The sequence below is a fragment of the Tympanuchus pallidicinctus genome, unplaced genomic scaffold, assembly GCF_026119805.1.
Source record: "Tympanuchus pallidicinctus isolate F22 unplaced genomic scaffold, pur_lepc_1.0 scaffold14, whole genome shotgun sequence".
Taxonomy (NCBI): Eukaryota; Metazoa; Chordata; class Aves; order Galliformes; family Phasianidae; genus Tympanuchus; species Tympanuchus pallidicinctus.
In genome coordinates this window covers 2,971,736-2,988,268 of record NW_026294659.1, presented here as the reverse complement: position 1 = coordinate 2,988,268, position 16,533 = coordinate 2,971,736, and the positions used below count along the sequence as shown (strand labels likewise).

The 16,533-nt window shown below is 35.7% G+C and overlaps 1 protein-coding gene across 6 annotated transcripts in view; it reads right to left on the bottom strand.

Annotated features, from left to right (window-relative positions):
* The window catches only part of CNKSR2 (connector enhancer of kinase suppressor of Ras 2), a 204,265-nt gene that overhangs the window by 50,107 nt on the left and 137,625 nt on the right, over window positions 1-16,533 (bottom strand). For all 6 annotated transcript variants that reach the window (XM_052673741.1, XM_052673742.1, XM_052673737.1 and 3 more), the window contains 4 exons: window positions 6,324-6,372; window positions 5,260-5,432; window positions 3,109-3,182; window positions 585-656 (listed from right to left, as the gene is read on the bottom strand). In XM_052673741.1, the coding sequence (XP_052529701.1) occupies window positions 585-656; window positions 3,109-3,182; window positions 5,260-5,432; window positions 6,324-6,372 (368 nt within the window). The remainder of the gene's footprint in view (window positions 1-584; window positions 657-3,108; window positions 3,183-5,259; window positions 5,433-6,323; window positions 6,373-16,533) is intronic.

Here is a 16,533-nt window from a genome sequence, read left to right as displayed (position 1 = left end):
ATTTCACCTCAAAGTGAAAGTTACATTCATGTTGGTAGTGACAGTCTGCACAATTAAGTCTTTGCTATCTCTAGATCCTATTTCATGAATGGCAGAAGAAAAAAAATCAGTGAGTGCTTCTCCAACTTCTTCCAACCCCTCAAATGCCTCAAAAGAGAATAGAAGCAGCCTCAAATCAAGCATCATGCGTCTGTGGAGATAGGCTGGGGTGCCAAGTTGGAGATATTCCACCTTTGCAGGTGTAACACAGCTAAGAACAGCTTTACAGAAACCCAGAATTCTTAAATTGTGCTTCTGAGTTATTTTCAAAATTTCGAAGTTTTTTTTGCTTCTTTTTAGAAAGACAAAACCTCGTTTCCAAAAATCTCCAAATGTTTCTTTCAAAAAAGATACTTCTTGCATGAATTGAATGTTTAGCATATGCAGACACTCAGAAATAATGCCACTCTGAACTCTTTTTTTTTTTTTTTTTAACTACAACCTTCTTAGCTAAACAATTTATCACATTCTAATTTGTAATCACTAGCTTCAAGGAAATGCCTTGCGTAAGGAATGGTTCCTTGAATTTTGCTTAACTTCCTTACCTGTTCATATCATCTAGATGTTCAGCAGCAAAATAAAAACTTTTGATCTTAGGATGGCAGGCTTTGAATGCGCTGTAGAGGAAAAACATAATTATAAAAATGTAATGGTACAACTTTTCTTTTTTTTTAATGCAAAGTAGTGTGGTCACCGAGCAATGAGATGAGTCCAGATTTCCTGAGCTGTCGGAAGCCCCCAGACATGACACAAAAATACAACATCCTTGAGTCCTTTGTGTCCCTCTCAATTCAGGATATTCTATAACTTTATGATATTAACATTTAGGATAGTGGCAGATTTCAGTGACTGAAATGTTCTTCAACTACACCTACTTTTGTACGTGTATAAATAGAGACTGTACACTTACTGTGATAGTTTTATGCATTTTGCAATTTTACTGATATATACTGAAGATGTCAATTTTTACCTCGACTGAAAATTGACCGAAGAATTTATTCAATACAACAGAACATCTCGCAATCCTGGTAATTTATGACATCCCAATGACCTTGATGTTACCTTTAGCTCTGATGACTGAATTTCAAACAGAATAATATGATGTGATTTACTTTTGAAAAGCCCTTATAAATCAACAATGTGTTCTTGAGGTCATTCTAAGCAATGGGAAATTACATCTCATCTTTTCTTTCCACCAAAGTAATCAACGTGAGTAGGCTGTGAGAATTACTTGAAAGAATTTTGTAACTATGTTGCATAAAGATTTATGGCGAAGCTCTTAAAGATTTAGAAAATGCATCTGACAGTAATTAATAATTGACAACACAGAAGAATCATTTTTGAGAATAGCCTGAAGGTTTTTCCCAAAATAAGAAAAAAATGCATAATACTCCTCAAGAAAATAAGGAAAACTCTAAGTATGATATATGAAAAACATCAGTGGCATTTTTCTGAGAGACAGTGGATTTTATATATATATATATATATGCATGTAAAAAAATTAACAATTCTCTCTCTAATCTTTTGCTCTTTAGAAAAATGTTAATGGTGCTCTTCCTGTGTATCATGCTTGCAGACTGTAGCGTGTTTGTATGTGCGCGTACACACACACACGTAGTTACATATACAAAGATATATATATATACATATATATGTTTTTCAGAAACCAGGTATATGAAGTTGAAATCCAGGAAAGATACTGCTACTGAAAGTAGCCTGTAAAAATGAGACAAGAAGCAGTCCTAAATATTAGAGCACGACACAATGTTATGCAAGTGAAAGCAGATGTACAGTGACGTCTGCTCGATTTAAAAAGACATAATCAAGTTACTGATACCCAAAACCTGACTTAAAACTGTTACAGCATCTGCCATCTGGATTCTTACATATTCTTTTTACTTTATCTGTCATCCAAGCAAGGAAATTTAACAGCCACATTTTATGTTCTGCTATCCATCAGATACCAAATCAAGTAAAAAGCAATTTAAGCAGGATGCATTTCTGAGAAATAGGCTGACTTCATGTTGCTGCCCCAACAAAACATACAAATGAAGCACTTTAGCACTGTAGTCCAAGGACAAAGGACACAGTAAGCTCAAGTTAATGTTTTAATGCTATTTTTATATTCTGTTCTATGAGATCATAATGAAGAGTAGAGTTCACCCTGAAGAGCTATGTAGGCTAACTGGTACAAAATCAGTGTCTTCTTCTTAGTTGTATGTAACATAAGATACATTGTTTTGCTTTTGAAATGGCTTTTCTGTACAATTTTCATTAATTACACAGTCTTTATAAACTTCAGTCAAACAATGGTAAAAAGCATTAGAAGGAAGCTAAAAAGTTTACAACAGTAAAGACTCTAAGAATACTTCTGTGAGAGTACGCACTCCTCATATCACTAAATATACAGGAACTTGCATCTAAATGAAAAAGGGGTTCTGGCAATGGTGCAAATGCGGATACCAGCAAACAAAGATAGGTGAGAAGGAAAGTTACTTTAAAAGTCATACTCTAGATCAAGCCATTCTGCCATTCCCTTGTTTTACTCTGTCTCAGGAGCAATATAATAAGCTAGTAGAGTTTGAGATCATGCTAACTAATTTGCAGTTGCATTAAAGATGGATTTTTGACCAGGTTTCAAACAACGAAAATAACAACCAAAAATAAGCCTCCCTTCTGAAAAGGAGAGGAGAAAACTAAGAAAATAATAATAATGAGACAGAAGCAAGTATGCAGCCTTGTTACTCTTAATTCAAAATAAACTTAAAAAATACCACCACCACCACCACCAATACTAAAATTCACACAGAAAAAAAAAAAAAACAACCAAAAAACAACAACAACAAAAAAACCCCACAAAAATCTCCATTCTTCTTTAAGAAATATGACGCAGAAACCACACTGAATTTGGCAGTTTTGTATGAACTCATTCTGTGATATAACTAAATGATCATTGTAATGAAGTCAATTATGCCACCGTTTTATAAAGAATGTTCAACTTTGTTTCACTTTTTCTATGGTACTGTACTGCTCCTATTGTATCATTGCATTATTTTTGAACATACTTACTATTTCTTTCGGCATTCACTTGCTCTGTCAATTTTAAATTCAGGTAGACTGATAAATCCTTCTGCTTTTTCATCCTGTAAAGATAGTTCTACATAGTACTGTTGTAAAGGTGTTAGAAAAAAAAAATCCACGTCGAAAACAAAGATATTTGCATTTGCCTGCTTCTTATATAAGCAGTACCAATGTATGCTCTGCTCTGGCAAACCTCCTGTAGAAGTCACTGGGACTTTTGCCAAAGTAGTAAGATCCCTTGGTGTAAAATACCATTTTAAATATCCAGTTTTCTCAAACAATTTCACAGTTGAATGTGCATCTGAAAATATACAAAATGACCAAATGTATGCAGGCAATTAGTTACTGTAATTAAATAATTTCAGGGGAGGATGAACTAATTAGTAAGTAGAAATGCAGCCTACTGTAAGGAACAGAAGAAAAAAGTGAAAAAAAACCCACTATTTAAATAAATGTTATTTGTCATCCTTATACTATATCACAACTAGGATATGCAATATCACTTGAGCTACTTGTTATCTCTCTCCAACACACAGAGAAGACATCTAACCTTCTTCCTCTGTCTTCTAAAGACCTGCACATAGGTTATTTTATCAGATATTCAATCTGCATTGACTGCACAATTTGAAAGAATTATTTCAAGACACTGACACATCAATACCACAGATTCTCTTCTTTGACCGTTGATGACTTGGCCTGAGAAATCAACACAGCATCATGAGAGTGAAGCTGCAGAAGACACAACTATATTTTAAGGAATTCCAAAGAATTACATCTTTTTCTTTCAAAATCCCCACAGCTACATGTGCAGTCTATATGATTTTCTTTTTAATAAATAAATAAATGACAAAGATCAGCATATGAAACTGCAGTGGAGTCATTCTGTGGGAGGTACAAAGTTGTCAGATGTTCTTCATTAGAACTTTTTTTAAAATGAAAATGAAGTTGTTTATAATGAACTTGTTATTATTTTCTTTTTTGCATAGTTTCCAAAGAAAAAGAACAATTGGCAAGAGCATGGTTAAGTTATCTGTCCATCTAAGGCCTCCCTGTACCCTCCCACCTTTTGAATCTTTTGATGAGGAAGCTGAGGTCTCAAAAATAACAGCCCCAGAAAGTCAAGGAAACTCAAGGCAGGAAGGAGGCACGGGACCTCAGACCACTGCCTTCTCCAAAGGGACACAAGGCTCATTAGTTCTCCAGGGTCCTTGTCTAGCTGGTGGCTAGTCATTGCATTAGTACTTATGAATTTCTACCCTGATGATGACCTTGTAGGGTAACCTCGGGAGAGAAGATGCGAAGGAGAGAGTTAGGGTTACTGACATAAAGATGGGATGAAGGCAAAAATGAAGTAAATGTGTGGGACAATGGGCTCTGTTCAGAGAACTTCCTTTCTATCTACTCCATCTACTCAGGGAGAAGTTACATTTTAAAAAAATTGTGCATAAATGCTTGCAGTGATTAAAACAAGTAAGGTAGTCCAAGCCTGAGTACACTCACATGTTGGTAATGGTTTTATCTCAGGATACTAGTAGAGTTTAAAATTAAGGTCTTCTACCTGACTGGCAAAAAGCTATTCTGCTTAAACTGATATAAATAATCCTGTATGAATGCAAAACATGTCACACAATTAAAGCTGTAAACAATTTAGTTGAGCTGCTCTGATGCTCTTTAAGTTCAGTATATATGAGCCCTGAAATCAGAACAAAAGCTAGAGAAGGAACGGCACGAGAAAACAACTGAAGAAAACAAAAGCATCTTCTGTGATTGCCAGAGCTTCTGGTAATCTCACCATTACATATAAACAGAGAATGCTAGGCAGCATATAATTAAAGTTTACATTCTCATGACTAAAATTGAATGACAACATTAAATAAGCTACTTTTCCCTTTCAATGGCTTGATGACAGATTCATGCTAAAATGGTGAGAGCCGGACTCTGGAAAGTGTGTTTTTAATTCTTGTAGTAAAGGGTAAATCTGAATATTAATTCTTTCTTTGGTAATTTAGGCAGGTAATTAATATAGGGCATAGTTATTTGGGTCTATAAAGCTGCACAGATAAGCCACTGGCTTTCCACAAAACCATGGCATTAACACTACACAGGTTATATGATGAAACAATAAGCATACATGCTTACCTCTTCATTGATATACCAGTAGAGAGATGTGTCTTTCAGGACAAACCAATATTTTTTCCATTTCTGGGAGAAATAACTCTTAGCATCTTTCTTTTTCCAAAGCCAGCCTTCGCAGTCTCCTCGGCCAAGATCTTTACAGGAGATCCTTCTTTTGCTTTTACCAGGAATAGGAGCTGAAAATGACAAATTGTTGTGAAAGCATTTGACTCGTCCCTTATGTCAACAAGTTAGCTATAAAGCACTACAAATTTGCTTCACAACATTAAGGAAAAATTTCAACCTTCATTTTCTGTTCCTAAATTACTACAAGCCTTCTATTAAAGTCTATGTGAGACAACACAGCTTAAAATAAACAAAACCAAAACAATGTTCAGCACCTTACGGAGCTCATATTCTAAAGCTATGACCAAAAAACAAACAAACAAACAAACAAAAAAACAAAAAAACCAACACAGAAAGAGAAGATGTTTTTGAGAAAAGAAAGGAAGAAAAATGGTTATTTATCATTTTCAGCAAATTAGTATTTCATGTCAGATTAAAGCACACAGCATATAAACTGACGTATTTCACACCTGGCTACTAATTCTACAATATTTTTGTGAAATAAAACTAGGTAAATACTTAATTGGTATTCAAAAACCTGTCTTTGAACCTCCTTTTGCAGCGGAACATTTCCCGAGGCCTTTGTACTTCTAAATCAAAGGAAAACAGTTTACCATAATATAATTACCAGACAACTTAAGTAACAAGGAACAACTGCAGTAAGGCATTATGTGGATACAGCTGCAAAAACAGCCCTGTCCCCAAAGAGGCTAGAATGTAAATATTGAAAAAAAAAAAATAGTAGCAGTATGATGATAAGGTAACAGGCTACTATAAGACTTCCATAGCAGACTAATAGTTTATCAGTATGATGTTCAAGGAACTCAGTATATTTCTGTTCAACTGAATTACTCATTTGACTGGAGTAAAAAAGTTCTAGTTGGTCTAAGGTATGTGTAATGTAAACACTGATGCTTGCAATTCTCTTCCTACCAACATATGAAAATAAATTTATTTTTTACCTTTGTTTTTCTTTTTACTTTTCTGCTGTAGAGAAGATTGCTGAAATGTCTAGAAGAAAATCAAAACAAAAGAAGAGATAATGCAGCGCTTATATTCAACCACATGCTATCATAAAAGAACATTGCGAGTGCTGAAGTCATCTTCAGGTAACAACATCTTCAGCTAATAGCCTTCAAGGCCAAAAAGATGTCAGTTTTGGTTGTAAAAAGGTCATATGTTCATAAGACTGTAAAACAAAAGCACCTGGTTAAGAATACTAATGTAGACTGCAAATTAATCTGCCATTAACAACTGAAAATTCTCTGTATAATGGTCCCTTATTTCTAATTCTATTAATAAAAGAGAACATGTCTCTGTTTCCTATGATAGTAAAGCTATACAGCTCTTGCATTTATAATAAATGGTCTCATCTTCCTAACATAATTGCTTTAGTTAGTTGCTTTTAGTCTAAAGGCATTTACATTGTGATCATTAGGACATCAGATATTTTTGTTCAGAAATGAATCTAATATTTAATTATGGTCAATTGCAACAGTGAAGAATTCTCACAGATCTGTATTTTGAAATAGAAACTATTTTTCTTTTTAAACCAGATTTGACTGAAAGTGTTTCTCTCCAGTTGATCCAGCACCATGAACAAACCCACTGCCTTGGAAATAAGACAGGTTGGAAATTATTCCTGAAGTTTCTAGATTATTAAAAGCAGCAATGCATATTAACACATTTTATGATCTTTTCTGTTAAAAACTTTAGACTCAGATAATCATCATCACTACAGTGAATTAGATAATTCTGTATTTAATTATTCTGAACATTTAATTTAACACAGTTTTAATTGTTTTGAATTTTAATTGTACATAAAGATAGACAAATTACGTTTGTGCTGAAACCAAGAAATGGCCACACTATAGCATCTGAATATTAAAAATTCTTACTGCAGCATACAATGAATCAATACAAAAAATTTTTCTCAAGACAAAAAAAATATTTTTCTCTTGTTACTGCTCATGAGTGCACAAGGAAATCTCGAGTTGGAAGGAAGCCACAAGGATCATCGAGTCCAACTTCTGGATCCACACAGCACCACCCAAAATCCATACCCTGTGTCTGAGAGTGTTGTACAAATGCTGCTTGCAGTCTGGCAGCTTGGGGCTGTGACCATTGCCCTGGGAAATGGTTTTTTGTTGTTGTTGTTTTTTTTTTAAACCAAAATATTTATAAGCAACATGTATTAGTCAATACCATTCACGATATGGCATGGTACGCACCTCCAAACTATGGCAAGTGAGGATGAAATCTAAAAATGTTTATTGTGGAAATCACCAAATGTTATCTGCAGCCTCTCCACAGTTACTAGAAAATGAATAAAGCCATTTTCTCAATGTCATTTGGAATCTCAAAACAGTGGAGGATGTATGGGTCTTCTGGAGCTCCTGTCCTACATCCTGCTTAGAAAAAGGCTTGTTTTAAATTGGTGCCAATGGCAGATTATGTTCTTCAGGGTCATCTCCAGCCTATGTCCAACTGTCTCCAAGTAGGGAGACTTCACACTCAAGTGACCTGTCCCAGTATTGACCATCATAATGTTTCCCCCTCTACAGCTTAGTTCTGTGATGTGGCAAGTGTAACATTAACACAAATAACACTTTTTAATACCACAAATCCGAAAAATATGGATTCACACAGAAACCAGAAATCCAACTGTACTAAAGCCATTTTACTGCATGATAATGTTCATTTACCTACTCATAAGGCTGGATTTCAACACATGTATACTACATTTTGGTTCTGCTACAATCTGAGCTTTGAGCAACTATTTTCTCATACATCTTGTCCTTGTTTCCAAGAACTCATCTCTCCTACTAATTCTGAAAGCAAACATAAAATTAAATGGAAAATAGCATTCCATATAAAAGGAAATTGCTACTAACTCAAAAAATAGATGAAATGAAAACAAAACTGCCACTGAGAAGATGAAATAGATTAACATCTTAACCCAAATGGAAATTTTCACTCCTGAAGAAAACTTGCAATTGTTTATTCAAATTCTGAATGACACGTTTTTCCGTTGCCCAAAATACAATTAGCAAAACTTTGCATTACCCAAAGAAAGATGACATTTGATGCAAAGCTCTCTTGAGTACGCAGAGCCTCGGTTATTTGAATTCAGTAATTTTCTGCCACAATACAATTGCTTGCACTTGTGTTTAATAATAAACCTAAAATAAATCCTCCGACAAAAGCACATGTATGCAGAACGTCAGAGAAACATTTTATTCATATATCTATATATCTATTTCTGCTATTAGCAGCTGCCAAAGCACATGTTATTTCAAGAGAAATAAAACGTTATCTATAATAGGGATTACTGCTATGTTTCTGTGTTTGGTTGCTCCTTTTTTTTTTTTTTGACAAAGGTGGTAGCCTTCCTCTTGATAGTATTTCAGTCTGCCTGTTCTGAAGGCTTGGCTGCAGAATCCCACCAGCCATTTGAGATTTCCTTGTGCGCAGCTGAACCATGAGAGCTGCAAATGATCATTACTGAACTTGCTATGTGGATTCTATTTACTGTCACACACTTCAAAATGGTTGACAGAGTTCTCAAAGCCCATCAAAAAACTGCATAGGAGTAAATAGCAGTGTGCCCTGGGGTATGTACATTTCACTGTGCTTTTAAGATTATAGTGTGGTATTGCAGCTACAGAGTAAAAAAAATCTAGGTGGGAGTTCACACTAAGAAAAGAGGTCACCAACAGTTTGTAATTTTACTGGTTGCTTTAGCAAGAAAGTAATCACGTATAGAAGCACAGTTCAGAAAAACAGCAGGCATGCAATAACACTCTAGCATTACAGTATGTACAACATAAAGCTTTCAAGAAATCGAGAAATGAGACTTTCAGGTTTTTCTCTCATCCTCAAAATCTACTTTCAGTTTCTTGGATAGTACCAAGACTCCTGTATATTTGATCAAAAGGGATGCAAAACTGAAAGCAAACAGTAAATATTCAGAAGCCTGAACATGTGAATAACTATTACGGACTACTTAGCAGTACTTTGATAGCTCTCTGTATCAAAAACTTACTTAAATAAAAACATTAAATAATTTAAGTTTCAATGAATGCATTTATTTCATGGCAAATAGGAAAGTTAATAAAGTAATCAATATTAATTTGGAGTGAAACTGCTATCCAAAGAGATGGATATTTGATAAAACTCAAACTGCAGTAATAGTTAGGAAATTCTATTTGATACCTAAAATGAAAGTAGAAGAAAAATGCATAACAAAGGGTTATCAAAACTACTGAATGGGGCTACTATTTTTTCAGAAATTTGAGAAGGAAGCCCAAAGAACTGGGGTCAAACTATTCCTCTAATACCTATGCAAGAGCTTCTCTAATAGCTAACATATATATGCATGAGACCAAAATAATGTGACACCACCCATGTCCAAAACTTAGACAAGCCCAAAAAAATCATGAGGAGTCCTTCATTGTAACAGAATATGTAGTTCTGCTACAAAAGATCCTAACTGAATCTTCTCTGAAGATCTGGATTAGACATAGAAATTAGTGTTAAATATGATGGCTCCTAAAGTCTTTATTCAGATGTTTATTTCTTCATTTTTCTTTAGGGATTCTCCAGTTAATCATTTTGGAAAGCAGGAAGTGAGAAACAGGTTATGAGAATAACTCCAACTCTTTTACTTGGGCTCATTTTGATTTGGAAGGAAAATAGATACCTTTATTGCTTGTTTTTCCTTTTGAAAGCTCAAGTCAAACCCAATTTTTCTGAAGCTGTAAGTTTAGACATTAAGGAACTATTTACAGTCATACACTCCACTCTCTGTCAGTGTAAGATAACTTTCTCTAGTTTCAGCAAAGTAGCTTGCAACATTTCTACTTACTGTAACTTTTGTCTGCAGATGGAGAAGCTGATATCTGGAAAAAAATAGTGAACTGGTGCTGCCTATTTTTGGGCTTCTCACACTCAGTAACTTGACCTCATTGACTATGCTGTGTTTCCACAGTTCTGATGAACTAAACATACATGTTTCTCTTAGTGAGATATGTACACCGTGTTTCTTGGTGTATGGAGATCCAAAATTTTTGGGAAAAAAAAAGAAAACCATGTATTCCCAATGACAGTATTATGCTTTTTGGTTTGTTATGTTATTTAGCCTCCATTAAGAGCTAATGACAGATAGCATTATTTTCATAGATGCTTAAGCAAAACAATTTTAAAGAACTTTGCTACAAAGGCGTGATGAGAGAAGACCTCTGGGAACTCAGAATGGTTCTGAAAGCAAACTGTAAATCAGCAGCAGAATTGCATTCACAATAGATAACTACTTTGTTTAGAGCAAGGCCAAGCATCGACCTGTTGTTACATTTAGGTCTCGAAACAAGAAGAGATTACTATCAGCAATGAAGCCAGCTGAGTTCACACAGGGCATCTGCAAGGCATTTTTTGGAGATGAAGCTGAACAGACAGGACTTCACCAGCATAGAAGTGATGAGGCATGAACCAGTACTTTGAAGGAGCCAGTTATCGTGGCTAAGGATCAGATAAACTATCTAAGGGTGAAAATATACTCAACAGGAATCTACTAAAAAGTGGGATAAGGAAGGACTGCACTCCAGATTATGATCCTATTCAGGAAGGCAAAAACAAATAAAAATATGTCACAGGCTTGTTTGAATTGCCTTGTGCTGACTGGACTTCAGGGACTGCTAGCAAAGAATAACTGCAAAAAAATTTTATGTTTGGGAAATCTGATTTGTAAGATCGTGTGGGATGTTTTTGCTACAATATCTATATACCACTAATCCTGATTATTCCTTTTCTTTTTGTGTGTGTGTGTGTGTGTTATATTTTGCCAATTGTGTATTATTTTAACTTGAATTCTGGACTTTGAACCTCTCATATATTCAACATCCTCTAATTTATCTGTGGCTACATGACTTTAGCATCTATTTAATTGCTAGAAACGGTACCAAGTGGCACTAAATTGCAAATAAACTATTTTTAACATGCTGCAAGAACTCGAGTTTACAAAGTTATTCAAAAAGCAGTGCTTCATTCTGGATAGGTAAAATGCAAATGCAATACATAGGATGACCCATTTGTAAGAAAATCTAATACAAAAGCATAGCAGTGAATTTATGAAAGCAGAGACAGAAATCTTCCTAAACTCAAGTCACAGGCTGATGACAAAACAGTTATTGTACGTAATTCATAAATCCATAGTGAGTTCGAATCAAAAGTGATTTATAGGCAAAGAACATGAGAGCTGATTAACAGTGTCCTGAAACCTTCAGTCTCACCTCCCAGTAGCAAAATTTATTGAATCAAATCGATCTTTCGATGCTTAGGTAATGCAGACTTCTGCCTTCCCTTCACAGCTCTTTGCTCTTGAGAACCCTCTATAATAAAATACCATACCTGGATTTAAAAGGACAACATTCACTAAGTTTCTATCTAAGACATTTTACACTAAAGCACAGTATGAACATTACATACGAATAGACCTCTAAAAGTGAGGTTTCGTAGTACAAGGAAAATAACATCAAAAAGCTAGAATTTCTACAATAAATATCCTGTGGATATTTCTCTTTTAAATTGCGGGGGACTTCAGACAGAGAGACGCATGAATCACTGGTTTGTCAAATGAGTGATGAGGCACAGACACATTAACAGTCACTGGAAGAACTGATCTCACAATTCATTACTTGGAACGTTATACCACACAATATTTTCTTGATTCAGAAATGCAAAAATGCCAGAATTTTTTGTAAGGTCTTTCAGTGCTAGGGCTAAATGAATGTGTACTTGCAAAAGTCAAAGTTTTTGTGGCAGCAGCCAAAAAAGCCCATAGCTAATGAGATAACCAATGATCCTAATTCCTGCATCTTTTCCTTTCCCACAGGAGCTTTCAAAAGACACCGAGGAAGTACTAGATGCACAGTGTGTCAGTCATCATATATAGCTACAGCTCTGACTGGATCCCTATATTTTTGGAGCTACAACCACGACCCCACAACACACACAATTTGTGTATTGACAGGAACATTCTAAGAACTTTTTACTGTAAAATATGTAGCCATCAACACGAAAGCTGTCAAATTTCTAGCTGCCACTCTTGATATGGTTACGTTGTGCAGGATCTTCTCCTTATTACACAGTGTACAAGGGCTGATAATATCAAAGGTGCCTCATCCAAGAAGAATATGCTAGACAAGACTGTGGTTGCCTGAAATCTGATAGCAAGCACAGATTTTCTCTTCAGGAATTCTTATTCTCTCTCTCATTGTCAATTTTTTCTTGAGATATTGGGGTACAGTGCAGCAAATGTTACATGCAAGGGACGTTTTGCACTAGTTCATGCCAAGTTGATAGCACAATACAAGTAAACTTAGGCAATCCAAAAAGGTTTTTTTGTTGTTGCTGTTTGGTTGGTTAGGGTTTTTTTGTTTGTTTGTTTTTTCATTTTCAGACCATATCAAGAAAATTATATCATACAGTGTTTCTACACAGAAAGATCTTCCTTTTGGTCATTAAGCCATGGGACTCTAAGGGAAAAATGGAAGCGGTAAAACTTCTGGACAATTTCAAATGTAAATAAGAGTATTCATATTCCCCCAGTGTCTTTACTACTGATAGAACAAGGACTGTGTCATTGCTGCCTGAAGCAAATAAAGATAAAAAGTTCAACTAGACAAGTGCTGTTTATTAGAATAACTTATTCTGAAATCATTCTTCTCTGCATCTACTCTGAAACGTAATTTTAGTACTTGCTTTATTGACAGTAAGTCTAAAGAAAGAAAGGAAAAGTTCAAAAACTGCATTTAGTCCTTAGTGGCAAAAGACTGTGATGCATCAGTTGTTACATCACAGTGTAGATTTCAACTGCATTCACTTAAGAAGGAGAAATAAACTTAATTATCACCCATTAAAGAATAGTATTGAATCCTTTTATTTCTACCCCACAGTAGATTCATCTCTTATTGACTTAAACAGATCAGTCAGAGAATCAGAAAGTGGCTGAGGCAGGAAGGTACCTATGGAGATCCTCTCCTGTTACTCAAAGCAGAGTCATCTACAGCAGGTTGCTGAGCCATCTCCAGTTGGGCTTTGACTATCTCCAAAACCAAAAACTCCACAAACTCCCTGGGCAACATTCTCCAATGTTCAACCATCCTCACAGTCTTTTTTATGTTCACGCAGAAATTGCCTTCTTTTTTCCAATGCCTCTAATTCTTCCAGGAGGCATCAGTGAGAAGAGCTCACTATGCACGTGTCCCAGAAACCTCATGGATTACTTGTACTGCCCCTCCAGAAGACATCAGTCAGTCAAGCAAACTTCTGTTCCTCTTACAACACCTAGATCCTTATCATGAAAAGGAGTAAATTCACAGCTCTCTCCCAATAGTGAAACTTCAGATTGTCCCTCTGCCTTATCTCTCTTTCCCACTGCTCAGCCTTGCTGTGTGACAGAGAAAGATGCGAGGTACATTAACTCTCTAATAAATGAGAAAACTGCTTCAAGGAAGACAAACTCTTGGAATTTACTCTGTTAGCACTCAGGCATAATATTCTTCCAGTCAGAGAAACAGAAAACTCATTTTGACTTCCAAAAATATTAACTTTTTGGTGAAAAATCGATAAAATAGAAAATTGCACTCTTCTGGGACTATGAAGTTGCAAAGATTTTGATAAAAGAGGAAATGAAAGCTCTGAGAAAACTCCTTGTGGCCTTCCACAATGGAGAAGCTCATAAGCAGGAGGGAGACTGACTTTATACATGGCCTGATAGTAGTAGGACAAGGGGGAATGGCTTTAAACTCAGAGGGCGGTCAGGCACTGTCACAGGTTGCCCAGAGAAGCTGTGGGTGTCTCATCCCTGGAAGCATTCAAGGCCAAGTTAGATGGGGCTCTGGGCAGCTTGATCTAATGCCTGATTTAGTGGTTAGCAATCCCATCCACACCAGAGAGACTGGAACTAGATTATATTTACGGTCTCTTCCAATCCAAGCCATTCTGTGATCCTAGGAGCACACAGGTATGCACAGAAGAAACAGTCTTATTAGAGAACATGAAAAAGACAGTCACCAAAATGATTTTTCTGCTCATCTTTAGAAGAGAATACACACAGTGCCAAATTTGCTCTTTTCAAGTGGTGAAATATCTGTACTCTTTATGAGAAGAAAATGTTATCTATTGATTAAATCACTATTAAGAACATGTTATATCCATTTAAAAGGCTTGGATATTTCCCTGCATTTGTACCCCTCAGGACTAAAATGATATTTCCAGAAAGCAGTCCTTTGTGTCTCTCTGCATCACAATACCAGGAACAGCTTGCTGTCTTGGCTGTAGTAATAGTTACAGTTGTACAATAATAGGTTCTTCAATAGAAGGCAAGTTTCCATGGGAAAATGCGAGAAAGAGTATTTGTAAGTTGGCCCTTAAACATTCTGTTAAAATTCATGCCTAACACTTCCATTGTATCCATGAATTAAGGTAGAAAAGGAATAGTTCATTCTGGGATACAATGATGAAATTTTGTAAAATTTCCTCTAAATATAAGATGAAAGATATCTCAGGAAGAAAGAACATTATGTCTTCTTAATTCTATGATGGCTATGTTTTTTACATTCATTCTAAAGTCAGCATTCACAAGTGTTAGAAATACTATGTACTGGGGTTAATCTGAAAACAAAAGGATATACTTCAGAAGTGAACAGTAAGCAGTTATTACTGTATAAAGAATATGAGGGTTTTTTTCCTTCCATGATAAGTAACAGAGACAGATTGGCTGACTCACAGATCAGTGCTAAGCAACAGGCAATTCTTCACAGTACAGCAGAAACACCTTATAAAATAGCTTCTGTTCAGAAGCCACACTGCTGCAAACTACTTTCCTTGCAGATACAACCATACAATTTCCCACTGTATGTGTCAGCAGAAGACCCATAGGGACTGCAATCATGCAAGTGGGGCAGAGGAACGGGGTAAAGACTCCTGCTGAATCAAATCCACCACTTCGAATACTCAGTTGTTCAGAAGCAATTGCATTGCTTGTCAAAGCATTTTGATAAAACTGTGCTCTGAAAGGGGCATCTTCTCCCCCTTAGTTGAAGCAACATTCAGATGTTAACAAAGTCAGATTTCATGACGCATGCCAGTCAGTGTCCTTGATTCACTGCTTTCATAATCGTGGTCTTTACGTTGTACAAAAAAAAGTGTGGAGAGGAGCCAGTTGAGAAGTCAAGACCTAGTTCTCTCTTCTCATAGATGTGACACTCCCCACAATATTGCAGTAATAACTCATGCTGGGTCCCCTCCGTGCAAAGGCTAACAAATGCTTCTCTGCTACAACATGCCATGCTTAATCTCTTCTTTATCAAAGGGGAATAATTGAGGGACTAAATCACTTATTCTGCATTAGAAGAAATCTCTCAACTGTGCTATTGTGATTGTACCAACTACAGTTAATACAGCTTACTGGTGCACTAACAATGCTAATACCTACAAAGGCATAAGTCCTCTATCAGGAAATAAAGCCAGGATGCAAAATAAAGTGATTAAATGAAATAGATAACAAAACAAACGAACAAAAAAAACCAACACAGAACAGGGATGTGAAAGGAAATTAGGAAATGTTCTGAGCTGGAAGATTTATTGGTCTATAGATTTACATCTCTTGACAGTGCAAAATTACACTTTCAGAGCATTATATCATATGCAGTAGGGGATAAATCTATACTGGCAAAGTTGGACTAGATGACCTTTTCAGTAACAGCCTCACTTTTGAAGAATTTCCCAGCTTCATCATAGAAAGAGATTATAACAGGCCATTTTTTTCCTCATGGTCAGAAGTGAGAGAAGATAACACAGTAAATTTAAAGTAGAACATTTTCTACAAGAGTCCATTTGTGCTTCATGACGACCCATGAACCAATCTCCACAATGCTTTGCTGCAACAGTGATTCTAGATTTTACTAAAGATTACAGGTCATATAGAAATATATGCAAAATCTCCCATATCCAGTACCTTCAATTTTCATTTTAGCAAGCAGTTCCCCAAGAAGAGAAAACTCATAGTTTCAACTGGTTCTTTTAAAGAAAAGCAGTGCAGATATGCAAGTATTCTCTCATCAGTGATAGGAATAACAGTCCTTGGGAAGAATGTAGGTAATATTCCATATA